This window comes from Zingiber officinale, chromosome 8B (assembly GCF_018446385.1).
Source record: "Zingiber officinale cultivar Zhangliang chromosome 8B, Zo_v1.1, whole genome shotgun sequence".
In the NCBI taxonomy this organism is placed as follows: domain Eukaryota; kingdom Viridiplantae; phylum Streptophyta; class Magnoliopsida; order Zingiberales; family Zingiberaceae; genus Zingiber; species Zingiber officinale.
The window spans coordinates 51,049,140-51,066,457 of NC_056001.1; the positions used below are offsets into that span (position 1 = coordinate 51,049,140).

General features: G+C 33.8%; 1 protein-coding gene across 4 annotated transcripts in view; it reads left to right on the plus strand.

The window, feature by feature from the left end:
* LOC122014940 (phospholipase SGR2-like) overlaps positions 1 to 17,318 on the plus strand; it is a 39,857-nt gene that overhangs the window by 12,485 nt on the left and 10,054 nt on the right. For 3 of the 4 annotated variants that reach the window (XM_042571489.1, XM_042571490.1, XM_042571492.1), the window contains 9 exons: positions 4,502 to 4,552; positions 5,476 to 5,646; positions 6,921 to 7,070; positions 14,260 to 14,325; positions 14,424 to 14,793; positions 14,869 to 14,996; positions 15,141 to 15,252; positions 15,358 to 15,467; positions 15,635 to 15,707. In XM_042571489.1, coding sequence (XP_042427423.1) covers positions 4,502 to 4,552; positions 5,476 to 5,646; positions 6,921 to 7,070; positions 14,260 to 14,325; positions 14,424 to 14,793; positions 14,869 to 14,996; positions 15,141 to 15,252; positions 15,358 to 15,467; positions 15,635 to 15,707 — 1,231 coding nt within the window. The remainder of the gene's footprint in view (positions 1 to 4,501; positions 4,553 to 5,475; positions 5,647 to 6,920; positions 7,071 to 14,259; positions 14,326 to 14,423; positions 14,794 to 14,868; positions 14,997 to 15,140; positions 15,253 to 15,357; positions 15,468 to 15,634; positions 15,708 to 17,318) is intronic. The other variant, XM_042571491.1, reaches the window with a different exon arrangement.

A 17,318-nucleotide genomic window follows, 5' to 3' on the forward strand; every position in this document is an offset into this window, starting at 1 on the left:
AGACTTCTCCGCCCGAAAGAGATACTTAGTGCGATTCAATTCCTTGGATTAACAACCTCCCCGGTTGTAATCAAGTAAAATCTGTGAGCCTCATCTTTTTTAATTTATTTCTTTTCTTTTATTTATGCAAGTGTTCTTTTAAGTCCGAGAAGGGTTGTTTTGTTTTTAATTGTGCAGGGCTATTCAACCTTCCTTCTTGCCGGCCTATCCGGACCAACAGGATCCATATAACTGACCCCACCTAAGTGGGATAAAGCTTGGTTGTTGTTGTACTAGTAGTATTTAGTTCTTCATGCAAAAATGCATTCTTGATATCAAATTGTTGTAATTCCCAATTATAATTAATTGCCAATGATATTAAAATTCTGACAATATTCATTTTTACAACTAGGAAAAAAAATGTTTAGATAATAATCCCATAGGTTTGATTATAGCCCTTGGCTAATCTTGCTTTATATCTCAGTATTGATCTATTTACTCTATATTTCACTATATAAACTCTTTTACACCGGTTTATTTTCTTCCCTTTTGGCAACTTGAGTAATTCTCATGTTTTATTCTTCTATAATGCCTACATTTCTTTCCATTTCTCAATGGAAAATGCCTCAGATAAGGTGATGTAAATGACATTAGTGTTCAAGTTAATCAAGAAGGCTTTATGTGATGGTGAATATTGTTCAAATGATAGGAATTTTGCAAGAGGATATAAAGGTTGTTTTATGCACTCACTAGTTTTTTAATAAGAAGATTCAGGTCCTCATCATCATGAAATTCAATTTCAACTTGTAATGAAGAATTAGAAATTATTACCTCATTCTCAAGATCTGAGTTTTATTTAGTTTTATCCTGGACATGCATTAGTTTAAGGACGACCATCTTCTCCCACGAGTAAGCCCACATTCTTAATGATAGTCAGAATTTTTATGCATAGATTCAAACATAAGTTTAGACATAGGATTTGACACAAGTCTAGACATAAGTCCAGACACGATTTGACTTATTAGTTTACTTATACAGTAATTATATGGATTGATATTAATATACTAAGTTAACACTTATAACTTAATATTGATAAACTTTTTAGGTTAATAGTGACGTAAATTTGATATCAATGTTTTACATCGTTATAAGATATTATAAATTTCTCATTTGAATACAATTTAGTTAAATTGAATTTAACTAGGACATTATTTAAGATGTTTATAGGTTGATTTGACTTAGCATATGATTCTCATTTTGGTATTAGAATATTAGTAGAGAATTAGAGATTACAATAAATCAATATTCATTTGATAGGATGATTGTTATATGTTTTAAGTTGTTTGATTGACATTTTTATTCAATTTACTATCTTATTGCTAAACCCGTCGATGTCGATCCCAAGCATGGATGAAAAAGGACAAGGGTTGCACGTTATATTGTTAGCCAACATGGACTTTTAAGCAAATGCTCAATAAATGGATCCATTAAACTATTAAGCTAATGCTAGAATGTTCTCCGAAAGAAACGTGCAACAAAGACCACTACATCTCTATGAGAATTTGAGTGTAGTATTAAATATGCAAAAATTCTTACATTATAGGGTGGGTAATAGCAAATATTATAGTAAAAATTAATTGTCTAAGATTTGGAATATAGAATCTAGGAATGCTAACTGGTAAAACAATGGAGGTAGTAGATACGATGATTAAGAGAAGAATTAATATTTTGTGTGTACAAGTGACAATGGGTAGGGGAGAAGATAAAGATAGAGAGTTCGAGTTTTAAGTTATGGTACACATATGGAGTAAAATAAGAAATAGAGTAGGTATATTGTCAAAGTTCGCTAAAGGATGAAATAGTAGAAGTAGTTAGAAAGGGAATAGAATTATAACTCTCAAGATAGTGGTGGCGAGAGAAACTATTAATGTAGTTAACATATATGTACCTCAAGTAGGATTACATGAATACACCAAATCTAGGTTTTGGGACAACTTAGATGAGGTATTATAAAATATTCTGCCGGTCAAAATGATTTTAATAGGAGGAGATCTTAATGGACATGTAGGAGTGAAAAATAAGGAATATGATATGATGCATAGGGTTAAGGGTTTGGAACAAGAAATAAAGAAGGGAAAACTATATTGGATTTGGCGATAGCATGACCTTATACTAGTTAATATTTGATATGTTTTTTAATAAAAGAGAACACTTGGTCACGTTCAAAGTGGGAATATTAAATTGTAAATTGACTTTCTTATGGTTAGGAAAAATGATAGAAAAAATTGTAAAGGTTATAAGATTATCCCTAGAGAAAACCTAACTAATCAATATAGGTTAGTAGTGTTCGATATACGTCTTAAGCATAGTACCAATAAAAGGAAAATATGCATGACTCCTAGAATTAAGTGGCAAAAGTTAAAGGATGGAAAGCAAAACATATTTAAGAAAAGAATAAGAGTACAAGTATTAGCAAAAATATACGGCGACTTGAGTATAACATGGAATAAGATGATATCAAAATTTATGGGAAAACAATTGGACTAGATGATATTCCGATAGAGGTATGGAAATACCTAGGGAATCAAAGGTATTGAATGACTTACAAAGTTATGCAACCTAATATTGAAAATTAAAAGGATGTTTGATTAGTGGAGAATAGGTACTCTAGTTTCCTTATATAAGAATAAAGAGACGTACAAAATTGTGCAAACTAATGGGTATTAAATTAATGAGTCATATAATGAAATTTTGGAAAAGAATAATAGAAAAAAAGACTAAGGAAGGATATCATAGTGATTGAAAATCAATTTGAATTTATGCTTAGAAGGTCAATAATAGAAACTATATATTTTCTCAAGTAACTAATTGAAAAGTATCGAGAATGGAAGCAAGACTTACATATGATATTCGTCGATTAAACAGACTAAGGAAATTATATGGAGAATTATAGAAAAGAAAGGTGTTAACATATATTGAGCTAATTAAGGATATGTATAAGAACGTAATGACAAAATTGACGACTTTAAGCGAATTAACTAAAGTATTTCTCATAGAGATAGGGTTACATCAAGAGTTAGCTAGAAGTCCATGTTGTTTGCAATAATATTGTTTTGATAGATGAGACACATAAAGGAATAAATACTAAACTTGAATCTTGGTAGTAAATGCTAGAAGTGAAAGGTTTTAGGCTTGATAGAGTAAAGACAAAATATATGAGATTTAAGTTTTGTAATATTAGACGTAATACGACAATTATTAAGATAGGAGATGACGAGTTGTCTGCGAGTTTTAAGTATTTAAAATAATTTTTTAAAAGGATAGAGGGATTGAAAGAGATGTCTTACATATAATACAAACGGAATAGTTGAAATGGAGAAAAGCGTATGGTGTTCTTTATGATCGTAAAGTATATCTAAGTCTTAATGGAAAGTTTTTCAAAACGATGATTAGGCATGCTATGTTATATGGAGTTGAGTGTTGGGTTATGACTCGAGCACATGAGTAGAAGATGAGAGTTGCAGAGATGAGGATCGTAAGATGGATATGCAAACATACAAAGAATGGACATGATAAGGAATGAAAATATTAGAGAAAAAATTGGGAGACACCTATTGAGGGAAAACAAAACACGTTTAAGATAGTACGAATATGTATTTAGACGACCAATAAATGCTCAAGTTAGACAATGTGAAACTATGACAAATGTTCATATCAAACGAGCAAGAGAACGACAAAAAAAAGAGACTTGGTTAGCAACAATACAACAAGATAAAATTTATTTAAATATAAATGATGATATACTATGAGATAAAGCCCAATGGCGTAGAATGATCCATATAGCCGACCCCACCTAGTTAGATAAGGCTTGAATGTTGTTATTGTTGTTACTATCTTGTTGCTATGGTCTTTGAAATAAGCACGTACATTGGAAGGGATCTAAAGAAGTTAAACCATTATTGTTTCTTTACTTTGTTTCCCTTCACAATATTGCCCATTAGGACACACATTTGTGTGAGTTTTTCCAATTGAGGTTCACTTTCTTTTCCTCTCAAATCTCCCTTTTCATCTATCTTTTATGTGTCAACTACTGGCCACTGGCAAAGCATGAACTAACACCTATCATATGGCTGACCTGATCACAATGCTCGATTAGGTCTACTGACACCACTTCATAAAATAAGCAGGGAAGATTTTACAAATAATTTGTGATTAGGTGAGCCATAAAACTGCATAGTATGCACTTAGTGGACTCAATCAATGTTAATAATTTCTTAGGACACTCAAATTAAATCGTTCTCCATTGAACTTATCTGTGACCATTGTCTCATTCACAAAGGGCTCAATTTGCTAATTTAGTGGCAGCTGAACTCAAATATAAATACCTAGTCTCTGGATGTATGCTTCCCATTGGTTTCATATCTTCTTGATGTTATTATGCATTTATGCTCATTGTCCTTTATGTGAAACTAAGGTTTCCTGTGAATTTTTGGTTCATTTTAGTCTAATTTGAATTGATCAGGATGAGCTTCGGCAGCAGAAAGAGGAAGAAATGGATGACTACTGTTCTCAGGTGTACCCTAATGATCCAAATACCTTGAATTTTAAAGTTAGAGATGTTTCTTTTGGTATGTTTTCCTTTTTCTGTCGGTATAATCCAACTTCTGAGCAATAAAGTTTGAAGTTGAAGAGTTCCTACCATAACAATATTCCAACTCGATGCCAAGGTAGTGTACATCATCACCAAGTTGTATATAGATAATATGCATAGAGTTGGGACTAAAGAAAACACTTGTCAATGTAATAAAAAAGAATTTATTTAATTTGCATATCACTTGGTGAGAATGTGGGATCACCTTGTATAGAGCTTAATGGAGGATAAGAGTCATGTCGCTTGCTTCAAATGGTTAGGACAAACATGGCTGGATGATGAAGATGCTGCTTCATAGATTTGGGACTACTAAATAGCTTTGTGCTATCCTGATCTTATTTCTCTATTTAATGTATATGGTCAATGTTTGATTGCTAAAAGACAAAAAAAAAAAATTGTAGAAAATATTTGTAATGTAAGAGGAAGAAATGAAAATAAAGGAAGATGTAGGAGAAACGTGGAATCCTCTTGCAACCATTTGATTGCCTTGTATATTATGTGAGATGCCTTTACATAGGTATAAACTCATTAAATGAATGAATTGCTTACCAATGACTAAACTAAGAAACAACCCGCTAATGAAAGAAACACCCTTTACATAAACTAATTATCAATAGTTGATTTTTTTACAGCATTAGTTTGACTAAAAGCAAGTTTAGATGAGTAAAAGAATTTATTGATACAAGTTGATTTTTTTTGGGTTTGTTTATGTGAAACTACTTACATTACCTGAACTAGTCCGATATCATTCATGATTTTATGAGCTTTTGAAATTCCAACGATATGGATTCTGTTGTCTTATCATTTTACTGCTTAATCCAAATCTCCAATTTTTGGTACTGCAGGTGCCAGTTGGTCACCTAGTTTTCATGGTTCATGGTATTGGACAAAGATTAGAGAAAGCAAATTTGGTTGATGATGTTGGTGATTTTCGTCGTATAACATCAAGTTTAGCTGAGAGACACTTAACTTCATACCAAAAAAGCACCCAGAGGATTCTATTTATTCCCTGCCAGGTAAATATTGCTGATTGTATAAGAGTGTGCACATCCATCTTCATGAAAACAAGGAATCTTGACCCGCTTTTTATTTTTATTTTGCCTTATTATGAAGGTGAGCAATTTCTGCCATTCATTAATACTTCCGTTGGAAACTTATTGGTGATGTCACCACAGGGGAAGTTGTATGAGCATCTTTTTTGTTTATCTACCTTATTGTTCCTTTCCTCGGTTGTTTTGGGACATGATAAGTTCATAAGCCTAGGGGATATGTATGAATTTGATATTACATAAATGGTTCCTAAACTACCATACAGATTACAAATAGTTCCCTAGTATTTTTTTTTGTTACCATACATCACCAGATTGTCGATATTATGTAAATATCTGCTTGTCAGATTTACTAAATGGTTAGTAACAGGAAACTGATGTGGTAAACATCCATCTCATTTCTACATTGCATATTTATATTAGTCGACTGCCATGCTAAAAGGCATGTCAACAGCCATAACAGCATTCTTCACTGTGATGCAATGATGTGGCAGTTGACATTGATGATTATGTTGACACAGTGGTTGCAATTGATGATTCTGCAAGATACATATTGCAGATCACCATTTGCCTACCACCAATCTTGTCAAGGTCCAAGGCATTTTTTTTTTATAGGTAAAGGAGAATGTATGTATGAGAGAGGTGAATTTAGATCTTCCTTTGGGCATACCCAAGTCAATCCTCAAACCCCTGAAACTTTAGACTCAGAGTCAAAAGTGAATAAATGTTCATGATTTAAATACATGTATTTGTATCTTTATAAAAACTTGGTCTCTATGACTGGCTGCAAGGCTGCTGCGAGCTCACGAAGGCCTTGCGGCCTTGCCTGGCCACCAGATGGCTGCAAGCTCGTGGAAGCCTCGTGGCCTCTATTGGCCACCATGACCTCGCAGAGAGTTTGGTTGAGGCCCATGCTGCTAGAGTTTTGGCGCAAAAGAATGTTAGATCCAAAACTAATCTTCTCGTCGTTATCATCTGCTATTACCGGCTACAGGCTACAGGCGACAGATATAGTTTATATTTTCTTCTCGGTTGGAACAACAAATTTTGTCAGTGTCAACCGGTACGATATGAAACTTTAAACCTTGGTGTACATGAACTTTTACAAGCATTGAATTGATTGTCATCAGAGTAATTTTTGAGTTAGAAGTTTTAGTTCGATCTTGTGCTTGTTTTATCTAGATATGTTCATGTATTTGATCACTGTCTTCATGCTTAAGACCGTGTTCTCTATGCTTTAGTGGAGAAAGGGTTTGAAGCTGAGCGGCGAAAGTGCAGTTGAGAAAATAACCTTGGATGACGTTCGAGGTCTCCGCATGACATTGAGTGCCACAGTACACGATGTTCTTTATTACATGAGTCCTATCTATTGTCAGGATATTATTGATTCGGTATGTAAATCATCTTCATAGATGTACTACTGACCACTGTTTTGGTTGGGTATGAATTTCCATATGTTACTTTCCTACCATTTCTTCTTGATATTTGAATAGTTAAGTTTTTAGTGATCAATTATATTCACCTAGATAGTTCAATATCTTCTTCTACTGCAACTTGGACTATTTGATTGATTAATTAGGATTTAGAATTAAAGTGCAACTTGTTGCTTTGACTGCTTTGCATATAAGGCTTTGAAAAAGCATCATCTTGGAAGCATCTTTTTAAATGTGTTTGTCTAATTTAATCATAATTCTTAGTGAATATTATCATTCCACTTCCACATCATATGTCCCAACTATGATGGATCAGCTACATGAATGCCATTTTGACATGTATATGTAAGGCCCTGTATTTCTATAGTTATAAATATCAGTCATTCGAACTCTTTACTCTTTTAATCATGTTAAGAAAAGGTTTAAAACTTTGATTTTGCTATTTGCTTTTAGTCCAGAATGATATTGTTTCAGGTTTTCACCTTCAACCTATTTCAGCTGACAATTTAAGCTATCAGGGATCAGATTCTATCAGCATTGTTTTGGACTGACTTCACTACTTTGATCCCTTCTCAATTGGCTTATTGGCTTTCCAATTCATTTTATTGTCAAATCTAAATTCCATAGAAACAATTTGAAAAAAAAAATTGAAAAATGTGATGTTACCTTTCTAGTAGGGCCCCTGTGCTGACTGGTATCTCGTTAGTAGGACTTCCATCGTATGAGAGCTGTTCTTGCAACATCCGAGTTAGGTTATGATGGGAGCTGTGGTTCTTGAAACATGCAACTGAGGTTAATATCATAGGTTTTTATCACCCAAATTAGATATTGCTCATACCTCCAATGCATCTCTGTTGGCATCAACTTTTATTTGTAGAACAGGAACTGGAATCAAAATAGGTACAAAATGTGGATCGATGTAGGTGTCAAAGGGTGTGAAAGGAAGAACAAGGGTTGATTGAGGTTTCATAAGTTTGAAAGGGGTGAAAGAGACAAAAGTGACAGGTAGCTGTTGTAGTTCATCATGCTTAATAAGGTCCAAGCCGAGATGGATGTATTAAACAATCAATTATACCTTGTGCCAACCAATACTTTCTAGCACTAGCTTGGGGCGGTACATATTGCCATATTGGGTATTATCTACTGAGATCATGATGTTAAGTAGATGATTGTCTGTAAAAGAGAAAGAGACAATATATTTCTCATCACAATAATCTACTTACATGTAGGTATTTATATACATAAGGAGGGAAAGAGGTTCCTATAATTATAGTATGTCTATCAATCATTAATTACAATCAATCACAATCTCTATAATCAAGCTAATCTAAATCAATCATAATCTCTACAATTAAGGGAATCTTCAGAAGTATTAAACACTCCTCCTCAACTTGAAGCATATATGTCAATCATATCTAGCTTGTCACAAAGTTCCAAAATCGTTTTCCTCCTAATGCTTTAGTGAAGACATCGACAACTTGGTTGGATGATGATGTGAATGGAGTGATAATTTTTTGGCAGTCAACCTTAATATGCTTAGTCCTCTCATGAAAAATTGGGTTACTTGCAATGTGAATAGCTGCTTGGCTATCACAGTACATTGACAATGGTTCATTGTAGGTGAACGCTAATTCTTCAAGTAAATTCTTCAGCCATAACATCTTAGTTACAGTGTGAGTCATGGCTCTGTACTCAGCTTCAGCAGTTAACCTAGCAACAACAATTTGTTTCTTACTTCGCCATGTTACTAGATTTCTCCCTATATAAGTGCAATTCTCAGAAGTGGACCGTCTATCGATCTTAGATCCAGCATAGTCGGGATCAGAATAAGCTTCAATCTTTAGGTGCCCATTTCTCTTAAACGACAACCATTTTCTTGGAGATTTTTTAATGTACTTAAGAATCCTGATAACGGCATCCCAGTGAACTTGTTTCGGCTTATCCATAAAACGACTGGCTATTCCAACTACAAAAGAGATGTTAGGTTTCATTACTGTTAAGTAGATGAGTTTCCCAAGAGGCCGTCTACCTTATCCTTAAAGAACTCTCTCATATCATCCCAAACACTTGAATTAATATTCGTAGGCGTATCAACAGGCTTTGTTCCAAGCAATCCAACTTATTTGAGTAAATATGTAGCATACTTCCGTTGGCATAATGAAACTCCAGATTTGTGTTGTGAGCAATTTCAATTCTCAAGAAATACTTAGGACGTCCCATATCCCTTGTCACAAAGTGTTACTGCAAATACTTCTTAGTTTCATCTATCCCACATATATCATTGTCGGATATTAGGATGTCATAAACATAAACAATAAGAATGATAATCCCATTCGTGTTGAATTTATCAAATTAGGCTCTAGGGCTTTGTTTAAAATCATAAATAGTCTTTTTAAATTTGTAAACCATAGTAGCATTCTCTCCTAAGCAATATACCCTAGAGGTTGCTCCATGAACATAATCTTGTGCAAATCACCACAAAGAAAGATATTCTTCACATCTAGCTGATACATTGGCCAAGATTAATTAAGAGCCAAGGTAAACAGAACTCTAATAGAATTTAGGTGAGTAGTAGGAGAGAACATCTTAAAGTAATCAACATCATAAGTATGTGTAAATCCTGTGGCTACCAGACGAGTTTTGTATCGATCAATAGTATCTTCAACTTTAAATTTCAAAGTAAATACCCAACGACAGGCAACAATATCAACAAAAGGTGGTGTAGCCACCACCTCCCAAATGCCACGAGAGATAAGGGTAGACATTTCCTCATCCATTGTAGTTTGCCAAGCCGAGTGTTGATAAGCCTTAGAGTAGGAAGTTGGAACTTCTGTAGATGATAGAGAAACAACAAAAGCGTGGAATGCAGGACCAACGTAATCAAACGAAGTATGATTAGACAAAGGATGAGTAGTGTATGACCGAATACCTTTACGAAGAACAATAGGCAGATCAATATCAGAGGGGCGAGGAACATCAGGATCTGCAGGAAGAGGAGGTGAGGGACATGAATCTGGTTATGGCCGAGCACGCCTCGTGTACACCTGCAGTGGGTCTATAGTGGGAGACATGGATCATGGGATAGGTAATGGAGGAGATGCTAATGTATCATGTGACTGAGCTATACGGAGGAAAAGTATGGTTGGGACTCAAAAAATGTAACATCAACACAGGTATAACTGCGTTTTGTGAGTGGGTCAAGACAACGATATCCTTTTTGTGTGCGAGAATATCCAAGCAGGATGCATTTAATAGAGCGAGGATACAATTTATCTAAGCCTGGAGAAAAATTATGAACAAAATAAGCACAACCAAATATGCGAGGAGGCATAGACAAATGTCAGGATGAAGTCAAGAGAAGGTGATATCCCCATGTGACACAGTAGAAGACATCCTATTTATGATAAAGCAAGCTATGAGTATAGCATCACCCCATAAAAACTTAGGAGCATGCATGTGACAAAGAAGAGTACGAGCTATGTCTAAAATATGACAGTTTTTGCGTTCAACAACTCTATTTTATTGGGAAGTGTATGAACAAGAGGTTTGATGAATTATGCCATGAGAATTATAAAATTTAGACATTTTCTTCTAAGTGAACTCAAGTGCATTATCGGTATGAAGAATGTGTAAGGAAATAGAATATTGAGTTTTTATTTCATTATATGATGTTAACACCTAGAACCTCACTCCTATTTTTGAGTAAATATAACCAAGTCATGCAAGAATAATCATCAACAAAAATTATAAAATACTGAAAACCTCATCTCAACTCAACTCTAATAGGTCCTCAAACATCACAATGAACAAGTTCAAAAGCAAAAAAAATTATATTTATCAACTTTAGAAGGAAAAGAAGTACGATGGTGTTTGTCAAACTCACAGGACTCGTACTTGGAATCAATAGACGGAATGGGAGCTAAACTTTTGAGAGCGGAAGAAGATGGGTGACCTAGACGACAATACCACTAATAAGGAGACATAGTTGCTAAGAGTGCTCGGGAACTTACAGGTGTAACCAAATCCAGATAGTATAGGTTATCACTCTTATGTCCTCCACCAATTATCCTCTCCGTGTGTAGGTCTTGAATAATACAATATGATAGATAAAAGGATACAAAACAATTGTGAGCTTTTGTTAGCTGCTTATGCAACATTAAACTAACAGGAAATTTAGGTGGAAAGAGAATATTATTAAGAGTAATATTTGTGTCTAACAACACCTCTTCCCGTAATTGAAAAATAGGTACCATTGGCTAGATGAACAGGGGATAAAGATGAGGAAACAAAAGAGGAAGAGAAAACAAACTTGTTACCAGTAATATAAGCAAACACACTGGAATCCAGCATCCAAGATTTATCACGAGATACAACTAATGCACCTGGAGAGGATAAGGCAGCAGTGGTAGAGGGAATGCTAGAAGAAGAGCGAAGCAATTTCTCATAATCAGTACAAGAAACAAAGACTATATCATCATGACTGCCACTGTCTAGTGATGAAGTCGATAGTTCGGTAGATGCATTATTAGGCCAGTCAAGCTTATCAAACTTCGCCCAACACTTCTCGGAAGCATGGTTGGAACGGTCACAAGTACTCCTGGTGGTATCAGTTTCATGACCATGACCGCGACTATTACGACCAAAAGACCAAAAGAACCCACAACAGCGAGCAGTCATAGTCGAAGTGTCGGAAGATGAGGAAAAATTGGTGTTATGACGACCCATGGTTACATGAAGAACCCGAGGCAGAAAAGGATGTCGGCACAAAAATCGATAGCACAGGTGTTGGTCTCGAAATCGGCAGAAAAGGATGTTGGTGTTGAAATTGACAGAAAAAGGACGTCGGCGCCGAAATCAGCAGCAACAATAGGAGACCGCAGCAACAACAAGGGGTGGCAGAAAAATTAGGGCAGAGAAGGAAAACTTGTCTCTGATACCATGTAAAAGAGAAAGAGACAATATATTTCTCATCACAATAATCCGCTTACACTTAGGTATTTATATACATAAGGAGGGAAAGAGGATCCTATAATTATGGTATGTCTATCAATTATTAATTACAATCAATCACAATCTCTATAATCAAGTTAATCTAAATCAATCATAATCCCTACAATTAAGGGAATCTTCCGAAGTATTTAACAATCAATATATATATATATATATATACCCTAGAAAACTTCAAAGTATGACCCTTGAGTATTCCTAAATTGGATTATCAAGCTTTTGATTGAAAATTCCACAGAGAATTATGTTCAATTGGGCTGAATTTGTTTTTTCTTCTAAGCTTTAAGAAATCAATGCTTCAACAGGAAAGCCTTTACTCATGATAAAAAGGCCATTCGAACCAAGTTTCTTTTGGTATCTTGATTCAAGTTTAGTATTGTTATGTTAGGAGTTTCAATGCCTAGTTGGAATGATGTAGTGTATCGAGATGATTAATATTGATCTAATTAATAGTTTAATTTATTAAATTAATAATTTTATATATTAAACTAATCTTTATATAATTAATATCAATATAACCTTCAAAAATCAATATTGCTAGAGGATAAAAATTAACATATTAATATTAACTACCTTACATGATATATTAATTTATATAGAGATAATACCTATAATATATCACATAATTGTATGGATAACTTCATAAGTGTTAAATTGACCAATCACCCATTCTTCATTCATGACTGTGATCTCTTATTCCAGACTAGCAATATGGTTTTGACTAAGATTTAAATTTTGAGTCATACCGTAGTTTCGGTCTTTAACTTGAATGATAGTTTTAGTATTGTATTGTGTATGTTGATACAATTTCAGTACTTATTTATATAGATATATATATATATATATATATATATATATATATATATAAATATAAATATAAATATATATAAGTATATATATCATGAACAATGTTCTAGCAAATCATGCATGAATTGTTTTCGCATCAATTCCTCCAAGTTTTCAGTTTTTAAAATACGAAATAGAAGCTTTTCTATCGTCCTTTGTTTTAAAATCAATCTTAATTGCTCTTAAAAAGTTTTACTATCTTAGGAAATTTATTAGAAGTTATGCAAGGGAAAGTTAGATTTACACTTTAAAATGTAGGGGTAACTTATTGATATTTCACTATCTAGTCAGAAAATCCTACATACAGATTTCAATGAAACAATGACATAACTATACTGGATAGTTTAAGAATAAAACCTAAGTTTACATAAAAAAATAATTTTCCATTCTGTTTAAGAATCACAGTTTTGTGATCTAATATGATACATAGCTATATAGAACACTATATTAGTATATATTTTTTTGAAATCATATTATTGTTTTACAATCCATGGTATAAGATTCAATTAATTTAATTACGTTTGAATCAGATTTTATTGAAAGGAAAGGAAGTTTTAGTTCACTATTGTGGAAGAGATGATTGTTATATTAGGTTTATAATGTGGCATACTGTGAGTGACAATAGTGGAATTAGCGATCCTTGAGCTTGTGTAGATCTCAAACTTTGGCAAGGTTCAGAGACCCAGGGAGTCAATGAGTTCCATAAACTCTCTCTCTTTCTCCTTGTGAATTTTCTATCCATTTTGTCTCTCAATTTATCAAATTCCAATTGATTCCAACCATTTTCTAGTGTTAATTGTAACCTTTTAAGATGCCCAACTTCTTGAGAGAGATTGGAACAACTCTTGTTGATATTAATTTAGTGATCCAATCGCTATGACCATTTCTCATGGACAGTGTTTACTAAGTCTAGATTCCTTGTGAGTTTCATTCCATGTATGTATCAAATGCTGACAAACTGTATACTTTGAATGCAACATTTTCCATTTTGACAAATTGATATGGAACTTTAATGCATGCCAATCAAAATGAGAGAAAGTCCTGAAGAGATGTGAGATGCCTTCAGTTTTTGCAAATGTTTATTTTCTCATGTTCAGCATTGTCACTTTTTGTCCCTTATACTGGTTAAGGAATTTAGTTATACTTCTGAATAACATTATATGCTTACTATTTTAGACAAATTCAATTGAGAAAGGAGTATTTGAATGCGAAAGCTCAACCGTACACTGTAGTGATAATAGTTGGGGCTAGTTATTTTGGAAATTTTTTAACTTGAATATCTATCTGTTTTCAGGTGTCTAATCAATTAAACCGACTATATTCAAAATTTCTTAAGCGAAATCCTGGTTATGACGGAAAGGTAGGTGGTGAAGTTTTTCATTAAATGAGTATAATCATACTTATGTTGATCCGTGCTCTGTTTGGGGAAGCCTCAAAACTAATGCAAAAGTTGTGCAGGTTTCTTTATATGGTCACTCATTAGGAAGTGTACTTTCTTATGATATCCTTTGTCATCAAGAGGGTTCTTCTGCACTGTATTCTATGGATTCTGTACTTGTGAAAAGCGTAGGTGTCCCTATAAAAGAGTCTAAGGTTGATGCTTCTTATCAGCCCACTGAACCTAATGTTTCCATGAGATATGAGAATAACAGCACCAAAACAAGATCCGCTTCAGATCCATATAACACTGTTAATTATAGCACTCAAGATCTTTCTGTCAGTGAAGATAACATTCATGCTAAAGACCTGCAAGAGGTGTTTTCAGACAATGATGGTATTATGGATCCTGAAGAGGAATTTGATGATCTGGATCAACTATATTTCAAGGGTATGTGACTACATTTTTTCTCAAAAGATCTGATTAAATGGTGAAAACTCTTCTGCTGACTTTTTGTATGTGAAGGTGGGGAAAGTTCTACCACGGTTCTAACACCTAGTGTGGATTCAGATGATGCTGCAGTCAGAGATGGTAGGTCTCAAACCGAAGACAAAGCTGATAAGGACAAAATAATCATTCTCCTTGAGGAAGAGGTTTATGTTCTGTTGATATTATGAACTTAATGAAATAGCACCTTTCATCATGTCTTCTAGCTGAGTATAAATCCATGCCTGAATTATATTATTTTCTTATTTCTTTTGGGTAGTGATTCAATTTTCCAAAAATATATTTAACAGGTGAAGTCCCTTAGAATGAAAATCGCAGGATTTGAAAAGATTCATCAGTCAGCAACTTACTTTAAGACCAACCCAAGGAATCCTGCAAGCAATGAAATTTGTCATGCCAAAGGTAAGCCCAACTTTTAGTTTTCTTGTTAATGCTCAGAATAGTCATGATATTCTTCATCTTTTTTTCTTTTTTTTTATTGTTTTATTTTCTGTGAACGATGGGCAGGAAAATTAGTTGAATCTATTAGTCTATCATCTGGAACATTGTCCAAGGAGGAAAATGTTAAAACAAAGAGTTATACACCTCTTATCAAATATACCAAGCTTGATTTTAAGGTAAAATTGTGTGCTTTTTTATCTTTCATATACCATAACTGTTCTGATGGATATGGATTTTTGGTTCTATACATGATTTTGTATTGCATTTGTACATCCATTTGAATTGTTTATTTTTGTCTTAACTTACTAATACATATATATTTATATTAGTCTTTTCTTATCAGGTTGATACATTTTTTGCTGTTGGATCGCCTCTTGGTGTTTTCCTTGCCCTACGAAATGTCCGCATAGGAGTAGGTATGCAAAATGCATGCTTCTCATGCTAGTTATTGTTTCATGCTATATTGAGAAGCCACCTCAAACTTAGTGGTGGGTGAAGTATCAATAACATTTCTTTGCATTATAGTTCTTTAAACCAAGGATCGAGTTCTCAGCCAAAAGTTTATGTTGCCCATTTGTACTTTTCTCAGTTTTCTGTTTTTTTCCTCGTAGAGAAGGCTTGTTTCCTTGATTATGCTGGCAACTTGCTCAAGTGATTGTTTCAATATTTGAACCTCTTGTATGCTGATGATCATGATTTTAAATTGTTCTTTACTCCAACTTTGATAAGTTGATGTAAGAATTCTGGCAATGAGATAGTTTTCAGCCAAAAGCTTATGTTGTGCATTTATACTTTTCTGTTTTTTTTTTTTTTTTGCTTACAGGGAAAGCTTGTTTTCTTCATTATGCTGGTGTGAACCTTTTTCTTTTGTATGCTGATGATCATCATTGTACATTGTTCTGTACTTCAAATTTGATAAGTAGATGTAAGAATTCTGGCAATAGGAGAGAGCCATTCATGGAGTTTTGGTTAGTAAAAATTCTAGGGAAAACTCTCTCCTTTCATAGCATGCGGTCATGGAGTTTGGTTAGAAAAGATTCTAGTGAAAACTCTCTCCTTTCATAACATGCAGTTAAGAATTCTGGAAATAGGACAAAGCTAGTCTTGGGTTTTGGTTATGAACGATTCTTGTAAAAGTTCTCTCCTTGCATAGTATGCAGTTATTATTGTTTGCCTTCTGTTAGACTGCCTAAATTTTTGTCATTGATACACATGGGCTTTATGGGGATCAACAGATATAAGATGGAAATTAATCTGCTTTTTTATTAGTACACCAGCTTTACAACTGAGGTTTTTTGTTAGATAAAATTAATGAAAATTTAACAAATTGGGATATATTTTGTAGTGTTTTGTAGGCACGCGGATGGCCTGGCTAGAGGAGAGGGGTGAATAATCTTCGTAGTTCTTATTCTTATTTTGATCTACAAGAAATATTATCACAAAAAAATATAAACAAAACTCAAAGAAATAAGAAAGAAAACCACAGCACCAAGATTTAACAGGTTCACAACCTCCATGAATTGTTACGTCCATGGCCTAGGTCCTCAAACGACCACTAAACTTTTCTCCTTAGTAGAGGTGGAAAAACCTCTTACAAGCACTCTTCTTACAATGAATAGAAATTAAGTACACAAGAAACAAAATGAGAAAACACTCATGTACAATTCTAGTACGAGTACACAAATATTTGAGGTAGTCACATGTCTTCTCCAAGTTGACATTGCCCATGTTTATAGCCTTTTAGCTTCCAACTTTGATTTTGCCCTCGAAACAACCTTTTCTGTCAAGTAGTTGACTGTTAGGACCTGATCAATCGATTGATGACTTGTTGAGTCAACCTAACTTTATTTTATAGTAGTCACGTTAAATTAACTTTTTTAACAATAAACTTAATGTTACCATTGGGATCACCAATCCTCTAGCAGTCTACTGACCAATTGATTGTTGGTCAAATATAAATAACATTTTGATGTTTTTGTTTGGTCCTAAGTCGACTCCTATTGACCAGTCGACTGATATTTTGACTG